General features: G+C 41.7%; 2 protein-coding genes across 5 annotated transcripts in view; both read right to left on the bottom strand.

The window, feature by feature from the left end:
* Nucleotides 1-417: 417 nt before the first annotated feature.
* Nucleotides 418-8962, bottom strand: LOC109872125 (MARVEL domain-containing protein 2-like). 3 transcript variants are annotated; one of them, XM_031806609.1, is made up of 6 exons: nt 8681-8962; nt 4641-5840; nt 1686-1894; nt 1357-1528; nt 992-1049; nt 418-677 (listed from the first exon to the last, which is right to left on the bottom strand). In XM_031806609.1, exons 2-6 carry the CDS (start codon nt 5760-5762, stop codon nt 643-645), a joined length of 1596 nt encoding a protein of 531 aa, XP_031662469.1. In that variant the 5' UTR covers nt 5763-5840; nt 8681-8962; the 3' UTR covers nt 418-642. The 3 variants fall into 3 exon arrangements, with proteins under 3 accessions (XP_031662469.1, XP_020318831.1, XP_020318830.1); XM_020463242.2 differs by having other exon boundaries at nt 1018-1049; XM_020463241.2 differs by having other exon boundaries at nt 999-1049; nt 8681-8932.
* A 3248-nt stretch (nt 8963-12210) lies between these two features.
* The window catches only part of LOC109872205 (small conductance calcium-activated potassium channel protein 2), a 51527-nt gene continuing 47207 nt past the window's right edge, over nt 12211-16530 (bottom strand). For both annotated transcript variants that reach the window (XM_031807169.1, XM_031807170.1), the window contains one exon: nt 12211-15925. In XM_031807169.1, the coding sequence (XP_031663029.1) occupies nt 15620-15925 (306 nt within the window). In that variant the 3' untranslated portion in view covers nt 12211-15619. The remainder of the gene's footprint in view (nt 15926-16530) is intronic.

The following is a 16530-nucleotide window of genomic DNA, read 5'->3' as shown; positions in this document are numbered from 1 at the left end:
ACAGGAATAGATTTACATAAAAATAAAACATGTTACTAAAACAAATGTTTTTTTTTGTATTCTTATGGATTCTTTAAAAAACGGAAGTATTGCATACGTCATTACTGTGTTAGTGGATTGTTGGTTCCCTACTGCCCCTTTAACGTTTCATATTTAACTATTCATATAAAGAAAATACAAAAAACGATCCACGTTATGTAGCGTATATGTAAAGCTCTGCAAATGCAATGCTAGTCAATGAAATGTGAATTGACCCTGTTAGCATTGGCCACAAAAGTCCAAAGGTACACAATTGCGCTCTGGGTTGGTTTACGAGTTCATTCACTCCACGACTGAAACTCACTCACAATATTTCTGGGCAAGCAATCTTTACAGTAGCACAAAACATGTTGTAGACTATAATGGAACAACACACAGTTACTGATTTGTACAGACATTTAATGAAATCTAAATAAACAACACACCAACAAAAACAAATGGTGCTTAAATAACGAAACAATCAAAGGCGTGACAGGAACAGAATAATGATGGTCCTTTTGTTCCTTCTGTGTGTTATTTCTTCAGGTCCGACCCTTTGCCAAGCTGTCTTGGTCGAAATTACGGATCCTGTTCTTGATGTGGCCTAATTTAGCTTTCAGATAGTCACAGCGTCCCTTCTTCTCCAGGAAGGCAGGGTTCTGTGAAGTCAAAAATAAACACACATCGTGTTGACTGCAGCTCCATCACTTCGCATCTTTCTCCACAGCCTGATTCTTTTTGTAATGTAAGTGGTGTTAAATGAGAAATCTAGAGGCCCGTTTCAAAGTAGCAGCAATATTATTCACATGAATGGGCAGCTTTATTGAAAAAGCAAATATTACCTGGGTGTTTACACAACAGTAACAATTCTACTACATCTCAGTTGAACGTTAAAATGACTGCTGAATTATTTTTGAAATTGTTTCAGCGTAAGTGAGGAAGCGTGAGTGGAATGTTAGGGGTCTCCATTCACCACATACACTTTTGTTTTGCTCATACTTCTTCAAAATCCGCTGGATTCTCTTCTGCTCCTAGATAATGGACAGAACAAACACCCACAATTAAATTGGTTAAAAGGATGAAAGATATTCATGTTTAAAAATTATATTATGCAGATGTCACATGCTATTTTTAGTGGAAGCCTTTGTACAGGGCATGGAATGGAATGAATTGTACCTCTCATTGCTCAGTGACAGTGACAATGAGATAACAAAAATATATTGAGTTCAAGTGTTGTTACACTTCCAGAAAAAAGGAAAGGGGTATCATATCATAGTGAGATCGAAAACACCATCGAGGCTCAGGCCCAGATTTGCAGAGTTAGATGAAATCACTCACCTCATGACTATTGCCATCTTTGAGGAGTTTACCCATCATGGCATCCAGCTCTCTGAACTTCATGAAGGTGGTACTGATGTCTTTGTGAAGGTCCTTGTACTCCTGATACTGGTCATTAAAAACAGCTTTGTATTTTTCCCTTTCTTCCATAGAGAAGATTTCTGGATATTTACTGACGGGATAGGGTAAGACACAAGGCTATGTTAGATAATGTCTTATTACATATCATTATTGCACCTCGTACAATTTAACTAAATATGAGCACTTCCTGTTGCTCACATCCTTACCCAAAATCAGTGTCAGGATATTAGGCAAATCCTCTCACTCACATTATATAGTCTGCGACGACTCTGGGCTTCTCGGCATACCCTGTGGGGTTGGCTCTGTTCCGGCTGCCTGGCTCCTCCTGATGGAAATCTGTGATGTGCAGGCGTTTGGTCGCCCTTACTGAGCTGTCCATCTCATCCTTAAACACAATCCTCTTGGTCTGGGGATGAGGAGGTTTGGTCTGGGCAACAGAGATGGACCTCAGATGCTCCTGAAGCCAAAGTTGAAGAATTATGTATTATGCAACAACTCAAAGTATATTAGATACCAAAGCATCCAATGACACATGTACACTGTGATGAAAGGGTAAAAACAACCTGCCTCATGTTGCCTCATATGGTGATTGCATCTGTGTGAAGTTATGTACAGTACCAGTCAAAAGTTTGGACACACCTGCTCATTCCAGGGTTTTTCTTTATTTTTACTATTTTCTACATTGTATAATAATAGTGAAGACATTAAAACTATGAAATAACACAGGGAATCATGTAGTAAGCAAAAAAGTGTTTAACAAATCAAAATATGTTTAATGTTTGAGAATCGTCAAAGTAGCCACCCTTACTTTGCCTTGATGACAGCTTTGCACACTCTTGGCATTCTCTCAACCAGCTTCATGAGGTAGTCACCTGGAATGCATTTCAATTAACAAGTGCGCCTTGTGAAAAGTTAATTTGTGGAATTTCTTCCTTTCCTTCTTAATGCGTTTGAGCCAATCAGTTGTATTGTAACAAGGTAAGGGTGTCCATATTATGGCAAGAACAGCTCAAATAAGCAAAGAGAAATGACAATCCATCATTACTTTAAGACATGAAGGTCAGTCAATGCGGAACATTTCAGGAACTTTGAAAGTTTCTTCAAGCGCAGTCGCAAAAACCATCAAGCGCTATGATGAAACTGGCTCTCATAAGGACCGCCACAGGAATGGAAGACCCAGAGTTACCTCTGGTGCAGAGGATAAGATAGCCAGAAGCAGCATACCACCCTGTATCCCCCTGCTGGCTTGCTTCTGAAGCTAAGCAGGGTTGGACCTGGTTGGTATCTGGTTGGTCCCTGGATGGGAGACCAGATGCTGCTGGAAGTGGTGTTCGAGAGCCAGTAGGAGGCACCCTTTCCTCTTGTCTAAATAAAATATCCCAATGCCCCAGGGCAGTGATTGGGGACATTGCTGTCTTTCGGATGGGACGTTAAACAGGTGTTCTGACTCTCTGTGGTCACTAAAGACCCCATGGCACTTATCATAAGAGTAGCGGTGTTAACCCTGGTGTCCTGGCAAAATTCCCAATCTGGCCCTCATACCATCATGGCCACCTAATCATCCCCAGCTTTCAATTGGCTCATTCATCCCCCCCTCCTCTCCCCTGTAACTATTCCACATGCTGTTGCTGTAATTGAGAATGTGTTCTCAGTCCACTTACCTGGTAAAATAAGGGTAAAAAAAAAAAAACGTTCCTTAGAGTTAGCAGCCGCAGCAATTAACTGCACCTCCGATTGCGCCGCACAGAGTTCAAATAACAGACACATCTCAACATCAACTGTTCAGAGGAGACTGCGTAAATCAGGCCTACATTGTCGAATTGCTGCAAATAAACAACTACTGAAGGACACCAATAAGAAAAAGAGAGTTGCTTGGGCCAAGAAACATGAGCAATGGACATTAGACTGGTGGAAATCTGTCCTTTGGTCTGATGAGTCCAAATTTGAGATTTTTGGTTCCAACCGCTGTGTCTTTGTGAGATGCAGAGTAGGTGAATGGATGATCTCCGCATGTGTGGTTCCCACCATGAAGCATGGAGGAGGAGGTGTGATGGTGTGTGGGTGCTTTGCTGGTGACACTGTCGTAATTTATTTAGAATTATAGGCACACTTAACCAGCATGGCTACCACAGCATTCTGCAGCGATACGCCATCCCATCTGTTTTGCGATCAGTAGGACTATCATTTGCTTTTCAACAGGACAATGACCCAAAACACACCTCAAGGCTGTGTAAGGGCAATTTGACCAAGAAGGAGAGTGATGGAGTGCTGCATCAGATGACCTGGCCTCCACAATCACCTGACCTCAACCCAATTGAGATGGTTTGGGATGAGTTGGACCACAGAGTGAAGGAAAAGCAGCCAACAAGTGCTCAGCATATGTAGGAACTCCTTGAAGACTGTTAGAAAAGCATTCCAGGTGAAGCTGGTTGAGAGAATGCCAAGAGTGTGTTAAGCTGTCATTAAGGCAAAGCTGTCATCAAGGAAAAGGGTGGCTACTTTGAATAATCTAAAATCTGAAATATATTTTGGTTACTACATGATTCCATATATGTTATTTTATAGTTTTGATGTCTTCACTACTATTCTACAATGTAGAAAATAGTAAAAAATAAAGAAAAACCCTTGAATGAGTAGGTGTGTCTAAACTTTTGACTTGTACTGTATATATTTAACTATATTGTTCAACTTTATCAATCATATATATTTTGTCTTCCTACAGAGATGAAACACATGGTAGAGAATCATAATTTTTCTAAATGTTGTCTTCAATTGAAAAACTCAGCTTATTTGGCTACTCCTTCTGCTGTTGTTTTGAGATCTATGGCATTTTTTTACTCATTCCACTAAGAACTGCTTGATCTGACACCAGTCACATAACAACTTCCAGATGGCAATTTTTTTAATTACGTTTTTTTTATTTAACAAGGCCAGTCAGTTAATTATGAACAAATTCTTATTTACAATGACGGCCTACTCCGGCCAAACCCTAAAAAGGACGACGCTGGGGCAATTGTACGCCGCCCTATGGAACTCTCAATCACGGACGGTTGTGATACAGCCTGGAATCGACCCAGGGTCTGTAGTGACACCTCTAGCACTGAGATGCAGTGCCTTAAACCAATGTGCCTCTCAAGAGCGGCCATTCTATTGCCCATTCTGTTGCCAATGGGCAATGGAAATGCCATTAGTCAACCACCTACCTGGCTCTCAAAGAACTCCATCTCCCTGCGGGTGGCCTCATGCCTCCACATTTTCAGACACACCAGGAAGCTGATGAGGTACAACAGCATGTTGATGAAGATGAAAGCCGTGCCAGCCATCTGTCCTCCGTCAACCCGACACAGGCTGGACATTATGGGGTTAATGCCAATGGTCATGTAACACAACCCCCCACGTTTGAGGTCATTCAGGTACACGATACCAGCCGCCATGTAGAGGAGGAACAGGGCGACGTTGATGATGCCTTCTGTGAGCGGCCACCAGGATGAGTCCAGGAGAATGGTACGGTAGTACATGGTCAGCCCTATCACCAGTAGGAGGATGGTTACAATCCACGTCAACCCAACCACCGCCATCACGAATAGAGTCATGGGTCCATTATAGGAGTTCCCCGACGTGCCATGACTATTGTTATACAGTCCATAGGCGTTCGACCACTCACTGTCCTTATAGATGTAGGCACAGACACAGGCAAGGACCATACCCCCAAAGAGAAGTTCAAACCCAGCCAGGAGTCTTAGTAATCCAGGCCAGGATTTCATATAGGAGTACTTAAGTTTGTAGACTTCCACCTTCTCCGCATAGTACTCAGCTGGATGGATACTGGTCAACTCTGATTCCTCTGGAAGATAATGTAGTTGGTCGTTGTCTATGGGACTGTCCCTCAACAAGGGCCTACGGGAACTCTTGCTGGAGGTCCCCAGTGAGTCCTGAGTGTCCCAGTACCTCCTCTCTATTATTGGGCTGACAGGTGGACTCACCCTGGACCCATTGGGCACAATCTTAACCCCATTGAAGCTCAGATCAGAGTCTGCATCACCTTTCCCCAATTTGTGGAGAATACTGCCCCATGATTGGAGGAGGAGGGTTCTCAACCTTCCCTTTAGGGTCCCCTCGTCCTCACCATCACCCTCTCCTTGTACATATGGAGGAGTGATGGATGAGTGGGCAGTGGAGTTTGCATCATGTGAAAGGTTATCCTCAAAGTTTCTCTGAGGTGTTAGCTCTGCTGGGCCATTGTTTGAGGAGATCCTCTTCGAAGAGGAGTTCCCATCCACACTCTCAGGGTCTCCACTCTTGAATATCTTACTCCAGTTTTTCATGCTATGGGCTGATATACAGTAAGTGGGCTTATGTAATCATTGATGAAAGATGAAGTTAATTTTCTTGTCGTAGAGGAACTGTGTGAATCAAAAAGGAACAAAAATCAAAACAGGCTTAGGCCTACTGTAATAGGGATTTAGCATTTTTGAATATGTATGCTGTGTATTTTTTCACTTGTAATAATTGTTGATATTAACTAACATTTTGACCAATTAATCCTATATTTACATTTTCATTTGAATCATTTTGTAGACGCTCTTGTCCAGAGCGACTTACAGTTAGTGCATTGATCTTAAGATAGCTAGGTGAGACAACCACCTATCAAAGTCTTAGTAAGTACATTTTTCCTCAATAAATGAGCTATCAGCAAAGCAGTGCGACACTCTTCGAAAAAAAGGTGCTATCTAGAACCTAAAATAGTTATTCAGGTGTCCCCATAATCCAAGTCGATATTCATGTACTAAGAAGGAATTCCCCTCGACCACGACCAAAAAATGGGGAAAACAAACATTATTTCCCATTGACCGCCATTGTAAAAGAGCCAACTTCGTTGTCAATTTTTTGTTATACAGAAATAACAAAACGTGCCCGAAAAGCTGCTGTGTTGTTCAATGTAACCAGGTCAAACATCTCGACCTACGGTTCGCAACGCTCCCACATAGGGAAATAGATATTGCGAGAAGAGCCCTGTGGCTTCAGGCTAATTCTGCGTGGTAAATGTGTGGACCTAGTGTCCAAGTAGGCTACACGTAGCTATGTGTGTGGAAAACATTTCATCACAGGTAAGACATTTAACTTGTTTAGTATATATAGTCGGTTTGTAACTCCACTCACTAGTTGCAACTGTATACAGTGGTGGGAAAAGTACCCAATTGTCATACTTGAGTAAAAGTAAAGTTACCTTAATAGAAAAGGACTGAAGTAAAAGTCACCCAGTAAAATACTACTTGCTGTAAGTAAAGTTAAAAATATATACTTAAGTTTCAAAAGTAAATGTAATTGCTAAAATATATTTAAGTATCAAAAGTATAAGTATAAATCATTTAAAATTCCTTATATTAAGCAAACCAGAAGACACCATTTTTGTTTTTATTTTATTTATGGCTAACCAGGTGCACAGTCCAACACTCAGACATCATTTACAAACTAAGCATTTGTGTTTAGTGAGTCTGCCAGATCTGAGGCCGTAGAGATGACCATGGATATTCTCTTTGTAAATGTATGAGTTGGACAATTTTCCTGTCCTGCTAAGCATTTAAAATGTAACGAGTACTTTTGGGTGTCAGGGAAAATGTATGGAGTAAAAAGTACACTATTTTCTTTAAGAATGTAGAGAAGTAAAAATGTTAAAATATATAATTGTCACGACTATCACCGAAGGTGGCTCCCCTTCCCGTTCGGGTGGTGCTCGGCGGTCGTCGTCGCCGGTCTACTAGCTGCTACCGATCCCTTTTCGTTTTGTTTTGTCTAATTGGTTTCACCTGTTCCTTGTTTGGGGTTTTGGGCTGGGGTTATTTAAGTTCAGTTATCCCGCCTGTGTTCGTGTGGGCTTGTTTGCTGTTTTTTTGGTTCAGGAGTGTCCTGTCATTTTTCCGCTGTACAGCGTATGTACCGGTGTAGTACATTTTGGAGCGTTTTACGCCTGTGTTCTGCGTTACCCTCTTTTGTTTGCTGTGATTGTTCCGGAATAAACGTTTTTTCCGAATCCTCTGCTCTCTGCGCCTGACTCCACACCCATCACTCTTCGAATCCTGACAATAATTAGTAAAGTAAAATACAGATACCCCCAAAAACTACTTAAGTATTACTTTAAATCATGTTTGCTTGGCTGTGTAGTCAATTTGTTTGTGTTGTTGGTCTTGGCTAGCTTAATGTTCCAGTTGGTAGATAGTTTTCACTCACTCACGTGGCTGCTAGCACCATCATGAAAAGGGTCATGAGGGAACCCCTAAAAGATTCTGTTTTTCTACGAGAACGCTTGAGAACAGGCAATGTTGAAAAGTCATCTTTAGACATACTTTTCTTAAATGTAGCTTTGTAATTGACTAAAACAAGCAGACAAGAAAATAGTGTCTGAAAAAGGTCAAGTTTTTGCTGTGAGCCAATGGGGGTAACCTAGGTAACCACAGCTTGTTTTCCCCACAGGCAGACGGGGCTGTAACATTCTATTTAATACTAACTGGGACTATAGGACAACCCCTTACAAAGAGGGCTCTACATGGAGCCCAAAATAGTTCTACCTGGAACCAAAAAGGGTTCTACTATGGGGCCAACCGAAGAATCCTTTTGAACCCTTTGCTAAAAGTTTAGAAAAAAGTGTGAGTGTTAGTGCAAGAAAATGGGTGTTAAGGTTTATCTCTTATTTTTCCCTATATGACATGTTCTACTTACCCCCCTTTATTATAATGATGTGGCACAGATATGTTACTATAGGTCAGCTAAAAATAGAGCTCCACAAGAATGTTTGATCTTGAGAAAGAAAATTACTGTGGCGGAATGTTTGTGAAACACTTTTTCTTTACAGCACATACAATAGCCTCTCCCTCACAGGAGTCTGAGGAAAACTCATTTATCACATTGTGCAGTCAATGTCAGAAACAGTTCAGGTTCTCAGCGGGAACATGCTGTTTCCAGCTCCTCGCTTCCAACTCAAGAAAGGAGAAAACAAAATTGCTTTCTGGTTTAAACTGTGCATTTCTACATTTCTACTTGCTACAACTCACAAGACAAAAGAGGCTTAAAACTTACCTTTGGCTCACAATAAACTGACACGTAAGCTTAACGTCTACACAAATTATCAAACTATAACTTCAAATAAAGTCCTAATTAAATCCCTCTATGATTTTCTTTACATGGAAAGTCAGGTTTATATGTGATGTGGAAGTTAGAAACTTCCTTTAAAATGTAGGCAGCTTACCTTGTTGTTGCTAAGGACAAGTTCCACACTGGCCAGTTCTGAGTAGCACAACTGTGATGCAGAAACGGTTCTCAAAATGATGTGATGCAGAAACTGTTCTCAAAATGGCTGCCCCTACAGCAGGCCCAGCCAGCTCCTCTCAGGTGACTCAGCTGTGTTATCGCAGGCGGTCGAGCTGAGAGGGAAGCAGAGCTTGAATATTAAACCTGACCAGCCCTTGTGTTGGTGCTGCTGGGTGGCTGGCACCGCTAGGCTAATCTCTGTGGGAGAACGGCTATAAATATTTACATACAAAACCTAGATAGTGAGAACACTGCTCAACTCAAACTCTGAAGCTGAGTGTATTTGACCTCGGCAGGTGTTTTGAATGTGTTTGGAAGAGAATAGTAATTTACCTCAACAGGTGTTTTGAAAATGTTTTGGAAGAGAATAGTATTTGACCTCAACAGGTGTTTTGAAAATGTTTTGGAAGAGAAAATACTTCCCTATTAAAGAATTATGTTTATTCTGAAAAAGGTTATCTCCGGCAATACCAAATCTATTCTGTGAATTCATCAGGGGCATCTCTCCAGTTTGATATCAATCCTACCCTATTAATCATATTACAACCACTATCTAAGATCTGCAAAATAGCTTATCTCATTATCTATAATTCAATTATATTCTCATAACCAGAAACATAGCCTAAGTCTGGCACTAGAGGCCAGCATACTCCAGTTATTAGGTTTCCCTCCCTCTCTCTCTCTCTCTCTCTCTCTCTCTCTCTCTCTCTCTCTCTCACACTCTCTCTCCCTTTCTTTCTCCACTCTCTCCATTTCTCATTCCCACTCTTATCCCCAATTGCACAGAGAGCACAACCCCAGCAGCGATGTTCTTGCCTCTCATGACCGTGTTTTCTCAGTCATGTGTAAAAAGGCTTTGGGCCTGATTCCTCCCCACCTGCTTTGGACATGGCTGGATTACAAGGCTGTCTTTACTGACTCTCAGCTTCGTCAGATTCAGTGGAACGATGCAGGGCCTGAATCAAACCGGCAGCTAGTAACACCTCACCTGTAGTGAGGTGTTTCCCTCCAGGGTTAGAATGATCTAGGAGCTGCTGACACTGAACTAACTAGAGCTCGCTTCCCTACATTGATATAGAGCTGCTATAGAGTGTAAGGTATGACATTGGTGCCTTATGCTTGTCTCTTTGTGTGTATTTTCATCAGAATCTGCCACTACTGTAACATTAGCCAAAACAATGGCCAGTGTTACCTGTATTGACTTGATGCAGCAATCCAGCCATCAGTCAATCAATTTGACTCAATCTTACACCACTCACAAAGGTTTATGTTACATTCCACACCATTTCCGTGTGAAATAAGATTTCAAAACCTAATGATATCAAGATATCCTTCCTGTCTTCTCTCAACTTTGCACTTAGAGCAATTCAATTCTGTGGAACTCACTAACATTCCAACTGGCACGATCACGAGTGTGGGTAGGAGAGTGCACTGTGCAATGACATTGTTTAGTCATCCAGCTAGCTTTTCCTCCACAGTCAACAGTATTGTACATGTGTGCACAGTGTGCACATTGATATGGGGAGAAACCTCAAGGCAAGGACATCTGAAGTGTGTACTGTACAATATTCCTCTATTCAGCTGCTGTTGTGTTGATGTTGTGTTCTTGAGAAAGGTGAAGGCCACTTGTTCAGTTGAGAACAATGTCCAGAGCACTGCAGATAGAAATGTAACATAGATAGAGAATGAACAGATGGGAACTCTTTTCCGCACGACAGCCGATCTGATCTGTTTAATACGTTACGTTTCTTCGTTACAAATCTTGTTTTTATTCTAAGTGACCTTCCCTGTTTATTAAATGTAATTTATTGGTTTCGGTGACTTTGATCACTTAAAAGAGGTTGATGTATTATGGGATGTCAGAGTGTTGCCTAGTGATGTCAGTGTTCGATATTACCGTAGATGGACATGTTCTGAAAACCAATTTGCAAAATTGAAAACATTTTATGCGAGGCTTTCTGAACGAGAAGTGAGATATGATCATAGATCTGAATTTATAGCCTTGGTTGAAGTGATCGTGTGAGATGGAGGACATGTTCAACACACACGCATAGGCACACACTGCTTCACGGATCAGGTCCTGACTCATGGCTCGGGGCGCCTGAATGGGCGTCTCTCTCTTCACAGCTAAATTAAGCAGAGAAGCCACAGCAGCCTGCCACAGACAGACAAGCTAATTTGTAACATTTCATCCTGTTTCCCTCAGACCTTCTCCGGGTGAGCAGGATGATGGATGTAGAAATGGGAGACTCTCTCTCCAAGAAACATCTCCACAGAAAGCCCCTATACTCCTCCCTCTTCTCCTCACCACTGTCCATTGAAAAAAAGGCTGAAAATGTGGATCAATTCCTATCCTCTTTGATATCCCCAAGTGTATGCCCAACCACATTAGCCGAAAGTGATTGGAGCAGCATTAGCATATTGCAGCTGGTAGTAACCTCCGGGGCAGACAGGGAGAGGCAGTGGGAACATAATTGAATAAATGTCTCCCTCTGCCAGCGCTGACATCCCATAGGGACCTTTTCACACTCCAAGTTCTCGGTGAGGGTTACATCATACAGATGGGTGACACTTATTGGAAAAGAGGTGTGTCATAATTTCTCCCATCGGCCACTCTGTATAATTAGCGTCGAAAGGATCATTTTATACATGTGGACATAAATAGCCTCGTTAAGCCGGGCCCGTACATTAATGGGTGTGGCCCCGTAACCTTGCATTTGTGACGACAGCTCATAGTTTACCTTGGAACTGGGCCTAAGATGTCGGATGTCCCCCAGAACACTTTGTTTATGTTTCTATCAATAAGGACTTTGTGATCACGTTTTAGGACGTTCCCTTCCACAGTGTTTATTTATGGGAGTAGCGCAAGTTGCTTACACGGGGCCATTCTGGCTCTCTGTCTGCACTTGGCACAGTATGTTCCAGTTGCTCTGCTCCTGGAGGCTCCCCTCAAAAAGAAAATTGCTCATGAAAAGTTGGAGAAACTGTAAAATACTGTAGTAGGATTTACGGAGGTTCCTAATAAAAAAGAAATCGAAGTAAAAAAATAAAATAAAATAAAGTGACATAAATCTAAATGCAAATCGTCAAGCCATCCAAAAGGTATTGCTCCATCGTCATTTTTGCACAGAACCATGCAAGGGACAGGGTTGGTTTCTCAGTTCGGTCGTTATCATGTGCCGGTCACTGTCTCCCAGCAAACTTCAAGAAATGCCATTATTACTCAGAACTGATGCCAAAATCACACCCAGTTACATTTACCACATGAAATTGTGTTATGATACCTTATTCTATCTATACAGTCAAAAAGGAATCTGAGGTACTGAATGTAGGCCCTGCTGTAGGTGTGGTTGCAGAGGAAGTGAGGTTGATCAGTTGCACCTACTTGTTTAACCTACATGTATTTACAGTACTTAAAGTCAAAATATTAGCTATCCCCTTGACGACAAAAAATGGAGAGCGAAATCATAGCTGAAGATAGTATTTAATGACCAGACGTTCTCCTCTTTTTGGTACAACTGTCACCTGCAAAAGAAATCACAACACGTACAGAGAACATACCATCACCGAATGCCAGCCATTAAAATTGGTTTATTCCGCTACTACAAATGCATTCTGTGGCAGTGTACACATAACAATGGTATACATTACTTAGTTTTCATCCTGTTTTATCTAGTCTAAACACAATCAGATGCCAGCTTTGCCTGTTCTTTTAGATAGAAGTAAGAATGATTGTATTCAGATTATTTTCCTCACCAGATATTATCAGCATATTGATATGAATTTCCCTCTCTCTCTTTGAAAAATTGTGGCATTTTTGGCAAGGACTATTTTCATAAAAGGAGGACTCTATTTTGCTGTAACAGCTATTGGAATGATGTTTGGGCAGTTAACGTTTAGAAAAACCCTGGGGCATGTCATAAAGAAATATGATGTCTAGAACTGACATTCTCTATCATAATGTGAAATACAGAGAGCAATACCCTCTCTATACATTACTTTTCTATTTATATTTCTGTAATGTCCTGAAAGTTGCGCCCCGCTGCATCTGCCCCTTCGTTATTACATTTGTCCCATTTGTTCTGTGACATCCACAATGAGGTCATATTCGCGGGACACCCACTCTTGCTGCTTCTAAACCCCATGGGGCAAAACGGACATCTGTCAGTAAATGAGGTATGGCTCTAATCTCTCTCTCTCTCTCTCTTTCTTTGCTTCCTCTCTGCCAGCTGAAGTACTTCCACACTCTGGAGAGGACATTCAAGCACCTGTGATGTCTGTTTACTGGTGCTATACTAAGTATCATGCACTAAATGCAATCTGAAGAGGGACACGGGGGTTCCCCCATTTTTTGACCACATTTTCCTACCATCAAAATGGTTGTTGGAACAAAAATATAGTAAAACATATAATTAGGTATGGAGCTTTTTTTTTGTGATGACAGTTAAATCTCAAACATATGAAGAGGTTAACGCTGGTATGCCTGGAACAGGTGAGAGCACAATCGAGTAACCCTCCAATCAAATCAAAGGTGTAAAAGCTGATTTTAAAGAGAGACTATAAGCAGTGGCGGACTTGCCAGGTGGACTGGTCCATTTTTAGCACAGTGGGCCTGTCCAACTTCGTTTTCTGTGCAAAATGACAATTATCTGGCTTATAATGGGGGCCTCAAGGGCCGTTGTGTTAGAAATAGCAGAGACGATTTCTGGTCCCAGTCCACCCCTGACTATACCGTAATGGAGTGATATCCCTCAGTTGGAGTGGATGGTTAGTGTGTAGAGGGGCAGTGAAGAGTCATGCTTGATTAAGTCCCTTTCACAGCAAGCTGAACATGTTATTAAACCAAGAGCTCTCTCTCTGGACAGCCTGACCGCTAGTGGATGCTTACAGGTACAGACTTGGTCGACTGTTTGGTGGACGACAGACTACAACATGTCTAACTGACTTTCTGATAAGGTTTGTTCTCCTTACGTAAGTCATATCGTAATGCTGTTTTCTTGATTGATAACGTTCACTTATCATTTCTTAAATGGGAGATCCATTACCCTTTTGAAGGATGTCAAGGTAATACGTCATTTGGACACCTTGTGGTACTGTGAACTAGTTTACTGTCTCTAGCCATCCAAGTAGCTAAGTACTTTATTTGTATTCTTTCAGGATTTATTTTTGGAGAGATTTTTCTTCACGCCAATTTCAGACAGGCAATGCATTTGTTATACTGTAACAGATGACTGCAACTCTCTAGCTTTTCAACTCTAGAAATCCTAGGTCCCCCGCCAAAGAAAGAAATCAAAGTAACAACAACAAAAGTAACATAAATCTAAATGCAAATCGTCAAGCCATCCAAAAGGTTTTGCTCCATCGTCATTTTTGCACAGAACCATGCAAGGGACAGGGTTGGTTTCTCAGTTCGGTCGGTATTGTGTGCCGGTCACCGTTTCACAGCAGACTTCAAGCAATGCCATTATCTGAATACCTGTGGAAGCTCTGATTTGTACACTCTTAGAAAAAAAAGTGCTATCTAGAACCTAAAAGGGTTCTTTGGCTGTCCCCATAGAATAACCCTTTGATAAACCCTTTTTGCTCCCAGGTAGAACCCTTTTGGGTTCCATGTAGAACCCTCTGTGGAAAGGGTTCTACCTGGGAGCAAAAAGGGTTATCCAATGGGGACAGCTGTAGAACCCTTTTGAAACCCTTTTTTGTAAGAGTATATGGAAAAGGTAGACTACATTTCATAGTTTTGTGTGAGTATGAGTGCGCAGCATCGAGCTGGATGTGAACTCTCTCCCTCAACAACATTCTCTCTTTTTTTCTCTCTCTCACTCTCTCTTTCTGACCTATTCCATTTTTAGTGGTTAGCATAAGTAAAAATAAAATAAAAATGTTATGCATTACATTAAGAGATATTGTGTAATGGAGGCAATGTTATGCATTACATTAAGACAATTTCTATGAGTTTTTGAAGAGGAATGTATCTGAAAAAGGAATGCAATGCTTGTATTCAGTGTTAACATCGTAAAAAACTTGCTCTGAAATTAGTAATTAAATAACCCTCTACTATTTGTACATTCAGGCACTGAAAAATCACATGTCAATATGTAACTAAAAAAGATAGTCGCTCTCAACTTTCCCTTGGTAAGAACAAGGAAACGGAAACTTTGAAATTGGCATTCGTGTACATTTTCCTACTCAGTAGTAATGTCATGTGCATTCCCCTTGCTCTCCTTTTGTGTGACCCCCCCCCCCCCTCACCCTAAGTGAAATTCAACAATGAACTGACGTCAGAGCTTTCAGAGGCCCTCTTAAACAGTCACCGTGGCTTACGGGGAAAAACCATGACTCTTGTCTTGTAAAAGGGAAGTCCACCAGTTTGATGTGTCCCTCCGTGTGGACAAAGGTGTCATCTATCCTCCTCGGACCCCGTAGACTGATCTAACCAGGCCAGGCAAGTCCAGGCAGACCTTCCACGGAGGGACAACCCCTATCCCCCCCACCCCCACTCCTCACTGGGTTAAGGACGCTCCGGTGTGATAGCCAGCTCTCACCCCAGCAACCCTAAACTCAGTCAGTTTAACTATACAAGGGCTTTTACAAAAAAAGCTAACTTGAACAGCCATACAATGGCTAAAACATAAACCATATCTCTACTTGCCTCGGTTTAAGTCGTTTAGGTTGTTGTTTAGTGAATGTGTCAAAGTTTTTAATGGTTTGCATTGGAGCAGTTTCTAGTTCAGTCCCACGCTGGAAGTTCAGTCATAGAGGTGTTGGTTTTTGGATGTGACGTAGAGGGTTTTTGGGGGTTAAGGGAATGTTATGGGTTGTCATAGGGGGTAGTGCGGTTTAGGGTCGTTTTGGGCGGTTCCGAGGGGGGGGGGGGCTAGCCACTGTCAGAGGAGGTGTGCGGCGCCGTTGAGGGCGAGCGACGCCGGCGGGCGGTGGAGGTCCAGGAACGCTCGGAACGTTCGGAGCGCTCTGAGCCCAGTGAGGTGGGCCGGAAGCGGTGCAGGAAGCCGTCCAGGAATTCCTGCTGCTGCTGGTTTATGGCTTGGGAGATGAGACAGGGCAGAGCCTGTAGGCTGCCCGTCACCGAGTCCAGCTTTTCCTCTAGCATGCCGATCCGCTTGTCAAGTTCCTCGCTACGCTCCTGCAGCTCCGACACCAGGTCATACATCACGTTCTGGGTCTGCAGGAGGAGGAGAAGAGAGACGAGGTGATGGATCTATTATGTTATATGCTAAGTCTATTTATTCTGTATATGAAATGTAGTCGTTTGACACTTGCCATAAATTGCTCTCAAAGCATATGCATGTAAATTCTGTATGGTATCATTATCACTATATGGTGAATATTAGAACTCCTTAAGAGGTAATAATAATGAACAAATGAATTAATAAATAAATCATGCTAGAGTAAACAACTAACTGGAATTTGAATCTATTGATGTCAATATGAGAGTTGACAGGAAAGATAACTATCTGGGTTAGAAGGGGTAGCAACTAGGGAAAAAACTAATTGGTAGGGATCTTTTCTTATCAATATCACCACAGCTTTTGAACTAAATAAATTAAACTGTATTTTTAGTTTTTTTACACTGGAAGGTGATTATGCAACATTATTATACAGCATAACACAGCAATAGAAGTAAAGTAAAAAATACACAATAATGACAAACGGCAACAGAAATAATGTAGTTATGATTATTTATTTAATATTAGCAGCAGATTTTCCAGAGGGAAGCGAAAAACCAGAAACCCATTTAAGTCAATATGGATAATATAAAAAATTAGG

This window comes from Oncorhynchus kisutch, linkage group LG27, assembly GCF_002021735.2.
Source record: "Oncorhynchus kisutch isolate 150728-3 linkage group LG27, Okis_V2, whole genome shotgun sequence".
In the NCBI taxonomy this organism is placed as follows: Eukaryota; Metazoa; Chordata; class Actinopteri; order Salmoniformes; family Salmonidae; genus Oncorhynchus; species Oncorhynchus kisutch.
This window is presented reverse-complemented; position numbering and strand designations above follow the sequence as displayed.

Bases quoted from the DNA above. Each gene is read 5' to 3' on its own strand.
- LOC109872125 (XM_020463241.2), bottom strand. From the start codon at position 5,762: ATGAAAAACTGGAGTAAGATATTCAAGAGTGGAGACCCTGAGAGTGTG. The intron at 1,895-4,640 runs GTAGGTGGTTGA...CTTTGGCTTCAG, and splicing joins TGGAGTTCTTTGAGAGCCAG to GAGCATCTGAGGTCCATCTC. The intron at 1,050-1,356 runs GTGAGTGATTTC...TCCATTATCTAG, and splicing joins AAGATGGCAATAGTCATGAG to GAGCAGAAGAGAATCCAGCG.